The sequence below is a fragment of the Phaethon aethereus genome, assembly GCF_964289735.1.
Source record: "Phaethon aethereus genome assembly, chromosome: 16".
NCBI classification, from domain to species: Eukaryota; Metazoa; Chordata; class Aves; order Phaethontiformes; family Phaethontidae; genus Phaethon; species Phaethon aethereus.
Genome location: NC_138592.1, coordinates 3,320,414 through 3,335,588, shown reverse-complemented (window position 1 = coordinate 3,335,588; position 15,175 = coordinate 3,320,414). Strand labels below are relative to the sequence as shown.

The 15,175-nt window shown below is 46.6% G+C and overlaps 1 protein-coding gene across 1 annotated transcript in view; it reads left to right on the top strand.

Moving 5' to 3' along the window:
• The window catches only part of NTSR1 (neurotensin receptor 1), a gene marked incomplete at both ends in the record, with an annotated part of 57,890 nt that overhangs the window by 31,804 nt on the left and 10,911 nt on the right, over window positions 1–15,175 (top strand). The window contains one exon of the mRNA XM_082007355.1: window positions 11,399–11,600. Within this exon, the coding sequence (XP_081863481.1) occupies window positions 11,399–11,600 (202 nt within the window). The remainder of the gene's footprint in view (window positions 1–11,398; window positions 11,601–15,175) is intronic.

Here is a 15,175-nt window from a genome sequence, read left to right as displayed (position 1 = left end):
ACACTCTGTGAGACAATATCCAAGCGTAACGGTGTCATTCATTGCAATGACTACCCCAAGCACGAACCGAAGAAGTACGGAATAACGAGCAGATGTGAGAGGAGCAAGGATCCGGGTATCGGCTCACAAAATCAGCTGCTGTGATTTATTTGCACGGCGATACACCCCTAAGACACACGTGTCGTCTGCCCTCATTAAGGTTGCAACGGCTGCCACTCCTGCACCCGTCCCAGGCTGCAAAGCCCACGCGGCGGGAGCAGGAGCATCAGATGTACTGAGCGCTGGCAGTCGCAGCTAACAGCATAGGAAAGAGGATGATTTTCTTGGTCTTGACAAGGACACCATTAGCTACCCTCAACAGAACACCAGCCTGCACCAGGAGAAGCACCAAGACATGGAGGCACTTTCTTTGGATGAATGTCCATCACGTGAGCCCCTATGGCTTTGTGCCGGTTGAAAAGACGACAGACAAGAGGATAAATGGAAAATAACTGCAAAATCTGGATTAGGATTGCTCAGACGTCAGGAGCATTAGGCACTGTATGAACATTTATTAAGTTATGTAGAGAGCTGACAAGTAGCAGAACTTGAGAAAACAAAATATATTGTGATAGGCGATGGGCAATACCCCTTTGGTGAAAACAAGTAGGAACCAAAATACCAGCAGATAGTGAGAACTGAAATCCAACTGCACTGGTAAATTATTTAAAGCATATTTTCAACCTGTCATTTGAAGCTGAAGTATTATTTTCCCTTCAGTAGAATACTGCTGCTGGTGAGGGTGAGGGGGAAATAGTAACAAAGACCTGCATGTTCAAAGGGAACATCAAGGACTTTATTCACTGAGATTTTGTTCAACCAAAAATATTGCCCTAAACAGTGCTATGGATAACTAGATCTGAGGAGCAAAGCTGAGGCCAGTAAACTGACAGCACACAAATTAACTTTATTCTTGTTTGCAAGCAAAATTAGGCAAATTTAATTAATCTTGTAGCTCAATGTACCCAATCTCAGGAAACTAAGAAGGAAGATTTCCTGAAGGACTGGGGGGGATAGATTGGAAGCTTTCAGGTTAATGATGACATCTGAGAGGACCATCAGTGTTGCTCTGTTACTGCCTCCTTCCTCCCTCAGCAGGTATGGGGAGGCAACAGCCATCCTGGTCCAAACCTTTCCATTTTAGCTTCCAGATAACCCTCTTAAATCAGTGGCAGGAAGCCCTAGATTAACTGAAGAGAGACGTACAAGACCCCCAAACCCATCTTTATCATTTTCATCAAGTGTAATCCTAGCGAGGGCTTGGTTTTTTTTGTTTGGGGCTAGTTTTTTGGGGGGGAACTGTTTTACTCTCTCATTTTTCTAAACAAACATTCTTTTATCCTTCATTTTTATTGGGTGAGATAAAGCTGGATATCCATTCTGCAACACACAGTGGCAAACCTTAAAACCTTCCCATTTGCCCATTCTCCAATCCATTATTTCCAGGATTTCCTGAATTTCTCAGCTTCTCTCTCTCCTTGGGAGCTGGAACCGGAAGAGCCGTTCAGGTTTGAAATCATTGTCCTCAAGACCAGGAGAGGAGGATGTTTTCTTTTATGGGTAGTTATAATGAAGAAGGTTCTCTGGCATTTAGCAAAGGTAATGAAGAGCTCTGAGGTCCCCAGGGAGTTTGATACTTAGGTATTAGCCTTGTGTATAATTAGGAATTGTAATTTTGATATAAAGCATCAAACATTTATATCAAACAAGTTATGTATGAATCATACCTTTTTTGCTATTATTTATTACAAATCTGAAAATACTTTAGGCCACAGGATTGTAACTATGCATAGAAATGAGGTTAAATGATCTCTTCAGGTATCTAGTCAAGCTCAGGAGTGCCACCATTATTCAGTGCTCTGACATCTTTGCCAACCCACCATGAGCAAGAGACCCATTTAAGTTGTCCTGCATCAGATGTTGTTTTTTATGAACAAATGATTTCTCCGTGGAGGGAGATTTATGAATGGAAAAGCTGGTGGAATGTTTTTGCCATAGAGATATGATCGATTTTTTTGTCTCCATGCAATTTATTTCCATCTGTTCTGTATCTGATTAACTCCTGCAGAGTATGTGATGAACTTAACTTCTCATTAGCTGCTCTGCATTCCCATTATAGTTCATCAGTGCGGGACCACACACAGGCTTGAAAATGTTACACGTTGGTTTTTCTTAGTATCTTAATCCACACTGACTGGTCACTCTCTCATGATGGCCATGGATCTAAAGAGAGAAGGTACGTTACCAGGAACACATCACTACTCTGAGGCAAAACCGAAATGCTAATGAAAACAGAGTTTAAGCAGATCCTCCTTCTGATCTCAGTGCTAGAGCTAAATTAAGCCCTTTGGAAGAGTTCACGTCTGGCGTTAGCCCGTTGGAGACAACATCGGAGGCAGCCGGCCAGAGGGAGGGCAGCACCACTAGCCTGCGAGTGGTTCCTGCGCGTTATCGGGCTGTACGGAACAAGTCCTGTTTTGCAGTAGGTTGCAGATACTGGCACCTTGAAGATCTCAAAAGTACAGCACAGACTGCAAACAGTGCATGCTCTCACCGTAAGCCTTGGAGGAACACGCATTTCCTTCCGATAGAGATACCTGCCAACACAAAACCTGAAACATCTAAATAGAAGCAAGCAGCCAGAGCTCATGCACGAGTCTTGCGCTGTCCTCTGAGCTTTTATGCGCTGTCCTCTGAGCTTTTGAGAGGTTTTCCTTTAGAGAATAAGGCCAGCAAATGGATGTGTCGGTAACAGAGGCTCACATGTCCTTGCCATGCACTTAACTGAGTAGCAGTCCACTGACATTAACGGCTGCAGGGCAGTAGCCGCATGGGGACAGGACCTAGTCCGGTCCCTTGGAGCATCCACCAGATCCATCTGATAGTTTATCTTCAGACTTGTCGCTCTCTTTCTTCACCTAAGCAACAGTGCCTGCAGTCCCCCTATTCCCAGACCCCATCCAAAACAGGAAGAAAACTGGGACTCCTGCAGAGGTCTAAAATATCCAGGCTTGAATTTTGACCCAATTCAAGCTCCTGTGGCTAATGCCAGCTGAGGTCAGCAAAACCCGCTGAGTTATTCAGTCAGAGGTGGATTGGGCAAGATGCGCCTGTGGTTGAGGCTTTTCTTTTTTTTAATTTTCCCCTGAATGACACACATCTGACGTCCTGCTCACCCCGGCATGAATGCCCCGACTCCCAGAGCTTCACCGGCTTGTGACTGCCACCCGTCCCCCTGTCCCCGCGCAGCTGTGTCCTAGCTTCAAGGTTTGCCTCCGTAACTCGTAGCTGGTCATAACATTTTGGCGTCGGATACCTGTGCCTGCGAGCTGTGCTTCACATCATCATAACCTTTATCTGAAATGTCTGGGGATGATATTTAAGGCTTCTGAAAAGGCCTCGCTGGGGCAGAGTGAAGGTGCTCTTCAGTCTTTCCGGTCTACACTTACAGCTCCCAGAGATGAAGAGGGGAGCTGTTTGGGATGAGATTAGAGCAGCCCACATGATCACCTTCTGTTACCTTGGATAGGATGTATGGAATCCATATGCACCTGTAGCTGAATAGACCAGGTACGGGGCTTATGGTGTGATAACAACCAGAGGCTTTTGTTGCCATTTCTCAGAACGCTTTTGCTGGAGCGTGTCCAGAGAAGGGCAACGGAGCTGGGGAGGGGTCTGGAGCACAAGTCTCACGAGGAGCGGCTGAGGGAACTGAGGTTGTTCAGTCTGGAGAAGAGGAGGCTGAGGGGAGCCCTCATCGCTCTCTACAACTACCTGAAAGGGAGTTGTGGTGAGGTGGCAGTTAGTCTCTTCTCCCAAGTAAATAGCAATAGGATGAGAGGAAATGGCCTCAAGTTGCGCCAGGGGAGGTTTAGATTAGATATCAGGGAAAATTTCTTTACAGAGGGAGTGGTCAAACACTGGCACAGGCTGCCCAGGGAGGTGGTGGAGTTGCCATCTCTGGAGGTATTCAAAAAATGTGTGGACATGGCACTTTGGGGCATGGTTCAGTGGGCATGGCGGTGTTGGGTCAATGGTTGGACTTGACAATCTTAGAGGTTTTTTCCAACCTTAATGATTCAGTGATTCTGAGATTCTGTTTTAAAGAGAGAAACATTAGTTGGATTTTGGTATCTTGTCTTTGATCATCCATTAAGTTAATGATGGAATAGAATGTCCCATCATCTGGACCTTCATCAGATATTCACATTAACAAGCCCGGTTGCGAGGCAAGGGGAGGGTCACTTCCCCCAGCTGGTGAAGTCCCGCTGTATGTGAAGGCAGCTTGTTCATGTCACGGGGAGGAGGGGACCCTGCAGGGACGCAGAATCCGACCAAGGGAGCCTGCACAGGCCGCCAAGCCACCCACGTCACCGGACGGCCTCCGTCCGAGGGCGACGGCTGCGTCACACCGTATCACGCCGTCAGGGCTGCTTCAGATAGCAGCCGCCAGAAATAAAACGTGACGGGCAAACCTGCCTGAGTTAAAGCCGGCACCGTGTGAAGGTCGAGCTCCTGCTCAGGTACACTGCTAGAGCTCCAGACGGACACACCGGCCGGCTGCAGCGCCTGGCCCTGTTCCTGTTTGTCCGGGGTTCGTGTTCCCGCACCGGGATGCGTTTATCTGAGAGAGGGACCGGCGCCTGTATCCTGCAGTACAGGTCCCCACTAGTGCTAGAGACCCACTCGAGCATTTCAGATTCCTTAAATCATTCTCTCACTTCCATACTCTTTTAAGCTTCCTCCTTGAATCTGCAGATTTAATTTAGATATTTATTAAATAAACAATCAGAGAGAGAAAAGATTGGAAAGATTTTCTACTAAAATCTAGTGCTAATACACTCTGAAATTAATAAAATTCCCCCAAAATTTCCAGAAGAGATAATTCTCTTCCTAGGCTTCAGTTTTTTGGCTTCCACTATTCGTCCCTGTACCAGGTACAGGGAACGGGAAACTACAAAAGCAGTTGTTTTTTTTTTCTTTCAGCACTCACAAACGCAGACCTCTCAGATTCCTGTTGTATCTGAGGAACGGCATTTAGCTGATAACCGCTAGATACTTGGCATGGACATCTGGAAAGCTATGCAAAGACGGGGTTTAATTAGATGGTGATTTATTTACTGTGGGAGAAGAAAAAAAACTTTGGATTTTTCATCAGATACATCCTGTGAACATCAAACACGAGTGCCGTTGCCAGACGCTCCTTTTGGCATGCCACCGCCACGCGCCTTTCTCTTTCCTGCCTTGTCTTCCACAGGTTGCCGTGCCCAGGAACGCGGCACTGTGCTTATTAAAGGCTGAAATCATCCACGGGGTGGTTAAAAATATGCTAATTCCGGCCACTGAAAGTACATTTAGTCAAATAATATTTTTTGGCAGCCGAATGTTGATGTAGCAGAATGAGCTTTTCTGATTGACATATGCCGCCAACACTGCCTCCACAGCCGGGGGGGGATAATTTACTGCTCATTTCCATTGGAAATGAGGCGAACCAGAATGCGGCAGATTGTTAAGCCCCAGCTATGTGGTTTAATTGATTTGCTCAAGCCCAGGAATCAAACGATACCCTGCGTCCTCGGTCCTCTCCATCATCGCTTCCAGGAAACCAGCAAAGACAAATCTCCCGAGAGACTCCTCGGCTCCTTTCGGGTTTCTCAGCCGTGTCCCCAGGCGTGCCCGCAAGCGGCGGCTGGACCCGAGGAGCGTCTCTGCCCCGAGAAATCTCCCCCAGCAGAAAAGGGGAAGGCTGACAGCCCTTTCGCTGCACTTCCCAGCCGCAGGCAGGCGTGCCGCGAGGAAACGGCGTATGAGAGAAGCTTAGTCAGTCCGGGTGAGATTTTACCAGCTCACCCTCATGAGCTGCTCCTTCTCTCTGTTTTAATTCTCCTTCTCACACCCCTGAAGGGGAAGGGGCGAAAATTGCTCTGAACATCCCAGCTCGCTGCTGGAAGGGGCTGCGCCTCCGGAGACGCGGCGCTGACGGAGGCCAGGAATTTGGCTCTGCCGTCACCTCGTTTGCCAGGCAGTGACAGAACATCTCTGGTCTCTGCCACCGAACCGCTGTCATAACCCAGAGCTAAAATTGTCCCTCAACCCCAGCTGCCCCCGACGTCCCCTCTGGGGGTCTTGCTCCTGCTGGCCGAGGAACCCGGCTGCTGCTTCGGGGGGTGCCCCGCTGCGATGCAGCACGCCGTGCCGCTGCCGCGACCGACGTGGCACGCTTCACGCGCTTTCTGCGACTTTACTTGCTTCTCTAGAAAAAAGGCTGGCTTGCGGGAAAACACAAGACGCGAGTTCAGAAATCTTTTTCGATCTCAGTAAAGGAACATTTTCTCCTCAGAACTCTTTCAATGAATATATTATGAATAGTTTTGGTTCTTGGGGATTTTTTATTATAAATACTTCTAGTGGAGGTGTTTAACTTGCTACTGTATCTCCAGGAAGGGCCTTTAGCCTAATTTTTTTACTTTTAACTACTTAAGTGCTCCAAGACCTCCTAAAGCGTCTACAAACACTCATTAACTGACCTCCAAAGCCACGCGCTGATGGACCACGGGAACAGTCAGATGCAGGTGCCTCAGGTGACCGAGTTCTGCTGGGAGTGAAGGTGACCTGTAAATGCCGGTAACAGATGTAATATTTCCCCTCCTCTCCCTCAGATACATAGAAGGCAAAAGTCTGAGCTCGTAGGAGGGATGGAAAAACCATCTTCTTCCGAGGTGGCCTCTGAGTCCATGTTCCTCCAGAAGTCACCTTAGAGCACAAAAGAATAAACCTTCACAAAAATTCTGATTTACAGGACTCATTTAAGCCGTCTGGGGAGTCCCTCTGTGAAGTTATATGCTCATCCTCTCCATCACCGTTGCGAGGAGCTGATGTCTGCCTTTAGTGGTAACCCGGGGAAACCATGGCAGCTGAGTAATTTGAGGGACAACTTGGCAAAAGCAAGTCACGTCAGCATGAAGCTTAGCAGAGCCAGGGGAGCAGTTTTCCATGCAAAAGATTTAGGAAGAGTCACAAACCTAAGCACTGGCTTCTGCTTTTGTGTCACTTGATTTTGCTCATCCCTTCCTCTGTGTCTCTCCCGTGCTCCTTTTTGGAAGGAAGAAGAAAACTCACATCACGCTGAATTCTCTAGTCCCACACAAAGTCTGATTTTTGTTGAGCTGACCGGGAGAGGCTGGTAACTGCATTTTTTCCCTTCCAGAAGTGTGACTAAAGTTTCATAAATTCCCCTTTGTCTTCTCATGAGCTTATGAAACCCTATCCCCAGATTTGCTGTGTCTTCTGTGTCCTGCAAAACCCTGCCTAATTTTAATGCTTCATGTTTCAGCTGGAATTAAAATCACCTTTGGCAATAGAAGGCTAAGAGAAAGCTGGGAAGAAAAGTGCGTCACCGATCGATAGAGTCAGGGAGGCTCGGTGCCTGGGCAGGGCAGGACCCCCGTGGCCACCGAGACGGGGCTGGCAGGGTCAGCGTCACCACCGGGGGGTCCGTGCAAGCGTTGTACCTTTGAGGACTGGGCGAGTCAGAGCCGCGGAGTCTGTGACGTCTTTGCATCCATCGAGTGACCGGATATCTCAGGCACAGCCCTCACGGGGACAGGGTCTAGGCAGAGATTTCTGCTGGGATGCCCTTCGACGGCATCCGTGGCATCACCGCCCTGCACAGCGCAGCCAAAGGGTGATTCGGGTCTCTGAGTGTTACTGCCCAGGCTGGAAGGAAAGGTGGTGGTTCCGTACAAGACAAAACATGAATTGGTCCCGAGGACTAATCCCGTCCCACAGATGCTGCCAGTCTGGTGTCTGAATGGCTTTTAGGACTGCACTGATTACAGGAGCGACGGCAGCACGGAAGTGGGTTAGTGTTTCATTTCATCCTGCCAGTGGCAAATATTGTACTATTGGATTTTCTTTTTTTTTTTAATGAGGATTTAGCGCACGGTCACAGGGTTTGTGGTGTGGGTGTTGGGTTTTTTTCACACCAGAGAGCAGCCAGTGCTAAGCCTTTCCAGGCGGAGCTCGGTGCCTCTGCGCTGTGCTCCTGCGGCACGTCACTGCCCATCGCGGCGCTGAGCAGAATCAGATCTGGTGGGTTTACACTGATGCAAACAGGCCAGTTTTAATGGAGGGGAGAATCAGACTGAGCCATGCTTGGTGACAGCAGAGATGAGGCCAGACCACTCTGCTCCTGCATCCAAACAACTCTGAACACAGAAGTAGTTTAGACCTAGTACCACCCAAGCTGTCCTTCCCACGGTGAGCCAACATAAAGCCCAAGACCTTCAGGTCAAAAATGAACCTGGACACTGTCTAAATCCTCCTTCCCAGGGCCAGAGCAATCTGTAAAGGTATATAAGGACCCAAGGGCTCCCATAGGTGTTCACTGGCAGCCATAGCTGCCTTAGTCCCACTGACATTAGGAGCTTCAGCACTGTAAAAAAATCCCATTAATCACCTACACGAGTCTTCCTGCTCCTGAAGACGTACGAATATGTAGTCCTGGGATCCCCGACCTGCTCCTCTTGAAGGAGCTTTGAAAAGGTGTTTGAGTCGTCAGCTCCAGCAGCGTGCAAGGTCACCTGGACATGAAGCGTTGCTGCTCTGACCTGCTCAGTGCGCTGGGGTCTGGGCTGGCACAACCCAGCAAGCAGCTCACCAGAAAAAGCACCGAATACAAGGGGTCTGCAGGAGGGAGATGCACTTTTCTAGCCCTTATTGTCCTTGAGAGTTTGTGTTTGCAAATAATTCTTTCCACAAATTAAAACCTCCAGCCTCTGGGGAAAATACCGATTTTTTTTCTTTTTTAACTATGTGAGAGTTTTGGTACAAATCAAGACGTGGAAAAAATCTTTAAATATAGCCTTTCATAGAAAGCATGCAATTTTCACACTTTTACTGTAACAATTCATAAAAGGGAAAGTCAATGCTATTGCAGACAATTTTCCAAGCTCTTTAAAGACTTCACAATACAATTATGGAATGAATCAAGGCTTTGAAGAAAGCTCAGAAAACACTTTTTGAGTTCTGTGTAATCATATTAGGCAAGACTAATTTATAGCTGGGGCAAAGTTTTTGAATGAAAGCCAATAAACCCTGAAAGTCAGGTGGCAGTGAAGCATTTCCAGAGGCAAACGTTTCCTTTTGCTGACGTGCAAACGTTGTTCAGCAGTAGGCAAGAAGGGTGTTCGGCAGCTAAAGCCATAGAAATAGGAGCAAGGAGACTACAGGGCTTGTTTCGTCGTCTGCCCCGGTAAGTGTGAGCAAGTCACCTCACCCCTGGGTGCACCAGCAACCCAGATGCATGGCAGAAGGTTAAATAAATGAAGCAGGTTCTTTACAAGCACAAACCAGTCTCTCAGTGAAACCGTGTTGTTTTGTACCAGCTGAGAACTTGGTCCCTACTGCTTAATGATCTTTCTTCACGTCTTGAGGCAACTCCAAAAGATAACTCTTTATTATACGCAGGAGGCTGTGAGATGTGTTATCTTTTAGAAGCTTAGAAAATTGCTATATATTTAACAAAAGAGGCCATTAACAGCTCGTAATGGTGGGGTATATCTAGGAATTTCCTCAGTCTGCAGAGGAGTTCTATTATTGTTACCAGCATAAACAAGAGAAGATGTTCTCACCACATGGGTTGCGAGAGACGAAACCCAGCTGGTACTTCTACTGAAGGCATTGAGCTCTGGAGCACAAAGCTGTATAGAGACTTGATCCATCTAAAGAGAACTTTGGCAACAACAACACTGCCTGTCTTCACAGAATCATTAAGGCTGGAAAAGACCTTTAAGATCATCAAGTCCACCAGAAGATGAGTTGCAACTTTCTCAAATTTATGAACAAAGAAACTTAAGTGCTTCTGATTGCCATTGCACCTGCTCCCCATATGTTTATGTGTTGCTTCTTTCTTTTTCTTATGGGTCCCCTCTAGCATCCGGGGGGGGTGGTTGGATTCTTTCTCCATCTTTCCATTCACCTCCGGCATTTCTGAATCCCTACAGAGGGATCCCCCACACATCTGCACTAGATACCGGGCGTACAGCAAATGCTTGTACACTGAGGTGGTGGTGCTGCATGGGTGGGTGGGCGAAGGAGGGATGTCTCCTGTCCGAGCAGGCGGAGCACCCGTTTGTAGATGAGGCTTTCTTGGGTTTGCAGTCTGCAGAGGCACGTGGGGTTGGCTTGGAGTGCAGGATTGCATCCGTGTTTTCGAGCACCAAGGTGCAAGATATGTGGCTATATCTGGGGAAGACGTTAGCATGCCTTGTAACCCTGCCATAGAGCAAAGTACTCTATTGGGTTTAGTAGTTTTATCTTTTTTGTCATTTTATCACTTTTAATAAAATTGCTTCTGCAGTAATTTGCAGCACACAGGTTAATCATTGTTAATATTTTGAAATTTAAAAAATTTACGGGGCTTTTGATTTGTCCCGCACTCATCTCGGTGATGTGCTAAGCCTCCCCCCGAGCCGTGCAGCGGCGAGGACAAGCCCGTGGGCTCCCAGCCCCTCCATGCTGCGGGGAGGGTGAGCACAGCAGCTCACCATCCCACCACGGCAGCCTTGCCATGGACATGCAGGCAAATCCTGCACGTGCCTCTCTTTCCCCGGGCTGCCGTTTGTTAAGCGCAGCTCCAGCGGGGTTTCTAGACCGCATGGAAAGTTCTCATAAAGCCTTCCTGCTTTTATTTGACACGAACAGTGACTTCCACTTGATTCAATCACTGCTTAATTTGATCCTCCATTTAATTTTATCAAAACTGTAGTAATCAAATAATTTGTACTAAAAACATTACAACTTCCACTTGTTTATTCCGATCAATTTTAATGCTTTAAGGCACGAGGTTTATTGGATAATTTGATTAGGAGATTACAGAACGCTGTCATATAAATCTACAAGGAAAGGACAGAACACCAAAAAAAAAGTTAGTTAAAAAGATCTCAAAAAATGTTCATAATAAAGAAAAAATACCATAACATACTGTTGTTTAGAAGTCATGCTACGCACAATGAAAGCTAAGAAGCGTCCTGCAGTTCGCAAGATGAAAAGATCAGTGGCACGTTTCAGTCAAGACATTTCTGGCAATGAACTGCACTGAAAAGCGGAAGACAAGGTAATTGGATGTGAATTAACTTGCCTTTTTTGAGCGTTGACCCATGTGAATGAATGTGTGTCAGTAGTGTTTGAGTCTTCCCTCCCTGTGCCACAAGCCTTCAAAAGCCAAAGCCAGCAGAGGAAAATGAGGCAAAAGGTTTCCACTGCAGGCTGTTCCTCCGTTGCTTTGAGAAGTAAAACACAATCTCCTGCTCCACTGATCCTTCTCACCCCTTGACCGTGCCACATCTCTCCCCTGCAGGTCAACACTTTCATCTCCTTCGTGTTCCCCATGGTCGTCATTTCTGTGCTCAACACCGTCATCGCCAACCAGCTCATGGTCATGTTCAAGCAGGCTGCCCAGGAAAACCAGGTCTGCACCATCGGCGGGCAGCAGACGATGCTCAGCATGTCCATGGAGCCCAGCCGCGTGCAAGCCTTGAAGCACGGCGTGAGGGTCCTGCGTAAGTATTCACTTATTTTAGCATGGAACTGGCTAGAGGTGTCTAAGTAAATGTGATCTGAAGAGCAATAGGTTGAAATGGGTAAATGCTTTCACCCGAAACATATTTTAAATGAAAATTAGCTTTTTTCTGGAAATCCAAATTGCCCCCAAACAGTTTTACGTTTGCCAAAATTGTCCATTTCTTGTCTCAAAATCCCAAACTTTGGAAAATAAATTTGTTTGTTCTCTTGGACTCTTTCCTTCATCTATTTCTTGCTGAGTCACCAAGAGTTTTCTAGGGAAATTTATTCTCTATTTTCCACTATTTTCTTTTTCTCTCAGAGTCACTTTTCTGATTCCTAACCTTCCCTTAAAGGATTAAAAGAAAATAATATAGAGAAAGGAAGATAGAAAGAGATTTAAGTATTATTTAATTAATTGTGCTCAATGAGGGAGAAGTTGAGAAAAAAAATATAATTTCAGGAAAAAACTGTATTTCATGTTCTGTGAAACAGAAACAACTTGATAACATCAAGGTTTCCTGTTTCTTTTTCTGTTTCTGGCCAGCTCCAGCTCTTTCGGCTGGTGCTGGTTTTAGGCTCTGAGCGTGACCGGGAGACTGATGTAGTTTTAAAACCAAACTTATTTTGCGGGATTGGGTTCGAAGAGATGAGCTGGAGGGGACACACAGCCCAGGGCACGCAGCCCCACTGGCATCACCCATGGTAAATCACATGTGCAAACTCTGGGGAAAAAAAAAAAGCAGAGACTTTGGAAACCCCATGTTGGCACCTTCCCCCCCGGCTCCCAAGGTAAATGCGGGAGCTGCGCTGAAGGTGTCCCCTGCTTCATTAGAAGTCTATGGAAATTCAGTTTCCCCCTGAAGATACACGCACAGGGGAAAAATGTTTCTCACAATCAATCACAGCTTTAATTGAGATTTCAATTTTCCTCTCTCTCTAAGGAAAATAAGTTGGCCAAATGACTCATTAAAAAAAAATATTTTTGATTAAATCAGACCCTTCTTAGTGTTTCTCCTCCTCAAAACTCTGACAATAGCAAAACTGATTTGGTAGCGAAACATTCCTCGCATAGTCCCACACGCCTGGTGTTTTATACCAACCCAGAAACAGCTCCACCGCACACGTGGAAACCCGAAGCGAGACGGTGGCAGGGGCGACGGCTGTGCTGTCTACGGTGAGAGAATCCCCCCATTCCTGTCGTGCCCATGACGTCTCCCCAGGTCAAATGTTCAGCTCTGGGCTAAGGTGACTCTGATTTCTCGCCTTTCCTGGGGGCCAAATGCCTCACTATAAAGTCAGCAGAGTTCCCAAGGGACACGTGCGCACCCTTCTGTGAGTCACACTTTACCTTCTCCCACCAGATATTGCACCCACTGTTTTCCAGATTCCAACCCAGCCAATCGCAATATATTAAAAAAAAAAAAGACATTTTTTGCCCCAAGCCAAATTAGTATGCAGCAGAGCTTTTTTTTTAAAAATGCTGCTTCTTATATGATTGTAACTACATTTTGCAGCCATTTGAGGGCTGGCTATCTAAACATGTTTCAGTCAAATTCCCAAGCCCTGTTCTGGAAAATGCCTTCATCCGTATTTCACGCGCAATAAAGGGTTCATGTTTGCACACGCAATGGCTGAAACAACACTGATAGCCGTGAGCACAAGTGGCCACTTATGCACTGCTCAGGTGGGTATTCATAACTCCATGGAGAAACTAGACAGAACTTTGATCTCCATGGATGAAGACAGAAAGAGATTCAGGGTTTTTTTAAATTCTTATAAACAACCACATTTAGGGTAATCACAAACAATCCTTTTCTTTTGCCTTTGCTTGTAGATATGTAGAGCTAAAGAACAGACCTGCTCATACGCAAAGACTCTCTGAAAAAGCAAAATTAGCCCAGCATTTTAATGATTCGGTCAACAGCAACTTAAGCCTTGCATACGTTACGTTATTCCTTTTCTTTTTCTGCAGAGCTTTGGTTCAGACAAAGGTTAAATAAAAGATCCTGCACCCAGAAATTGAGCTGTACTGCAAAATATTGGTTTAGTGGTTTAATTAAATTAAATAAACTGAGGAAAAGACCAAAGAATCTGGTACCTTAAATTGACAGATGATAGAGCAAAAGCTGTTCAAAAATAGTATCCCAAAAAATCTAATGAAGTATGCCAGCACTGGTTATAAACTGCAAGAGTCCTTGTGCGCATCAGATGGTGAGAGTTTGATAGCAGAAAGCTTTCTCACTGGTGCTTTTCACGGCAAAGCTCTTGGTAACTGAAGTGCTTTGGCCAAGGCCACATTTTTGACAAGGAAAGAAATCCCTAGAGAAGGCACCAAGAACCTCCATGAGATTCTCCAGCCGGTTTTCACGTGGGATGCATCCCACCGCGCGCTACGCCCGGGCCAGAGCCAAGCCCTGGCTCCGAACGCCGCGCTGGGAGACACCTACTGAGAAAAAGGAGGGCAAAACCCAGGAGACATTAAATTCCCTGTAATTATCTTGTGGGGCTGTGGTTATTTACTGTCTCTGCACCCCAGTTAACCATCATCCACAGGGGGATAAGAAGTGAGTCTTGCTTCGGCACCGAGCCTGCAAGGACGGGGCCATGCGAGTCCCTTGGCTCCCTCCCATCTTCTTCTGTTGCTTAACGCTTCTGCCTGCTGCCACTTAGTGAGAAGTTGCCTTTTCTCACTTGCACTACAACAGCTCACCTCTCTCTCTATCCTTTTAGTACTATATACGCTGTTAATATCGAGAGGAGAGAGTTCTTTGTGAAAAATAACAGAGACACCTAAATGTACGCCTGCTGTTCCCGGGGCACTGCTCGGTGGTGGTGGAAGCGCATCCCTCGCCAACGGGTCCGCGTTTCCCCCGAGGCACTGAAAAACACCCCTTCCTTCTCTGAACAATAAGCTTCATTTCATTCTCCTTCTTCTCCCGGCAAATTTTTGCTTTTGCCATGTACTGCAAAAGCTGAGAAAAGTTAGCAAAGGTGAGGGTTTCCGTTTGGAGCCTGAAACGGTGTAAAAGTGGGTCAGACGTGGCCCCGTGGGGCATCTCTGCGGTGCTACCCCAGCAGCAGGGCTGAGCTCCCCTCCCTGCTGGGAAGGCAAGGTGAGTGCGGCCGCTTGCTCCTTTTCTGGACCGAGGAAGATCCAGCAAATAAGAAATCCACCCTCAGTTCTGTCTGTGAGTCACCACATCATGCAGAAAGGCTTTTTTAACTCGCAAGAGTGAATGAAACCCTGCTTCATTTCATTTTTCAGATGCACTTGATTACTGCAGGTGTTTGATTCACATTTGCTTTTCTCACCTGTTCCTTGCAACTTTTTTTTTAATAAACCAGGTCTCTGAGCTGCCTGAAAAGTAGCAAAAAAAAAACCAAACCAAGGATACACATGATTTATCCTGGGATCCGCGGCAGCCAAAACCATGTACGCAGTCTAGGCCAGTTTACGGAAGAGGATGGGAAAAGAAAAAAGACGCTCGTCCACACTAATAAAACTGTTGGCACAAAATCAGAGCTTCATGAGGGTCAAAGTATTCTCCATTTCCAAAAATGAACTTTGGCC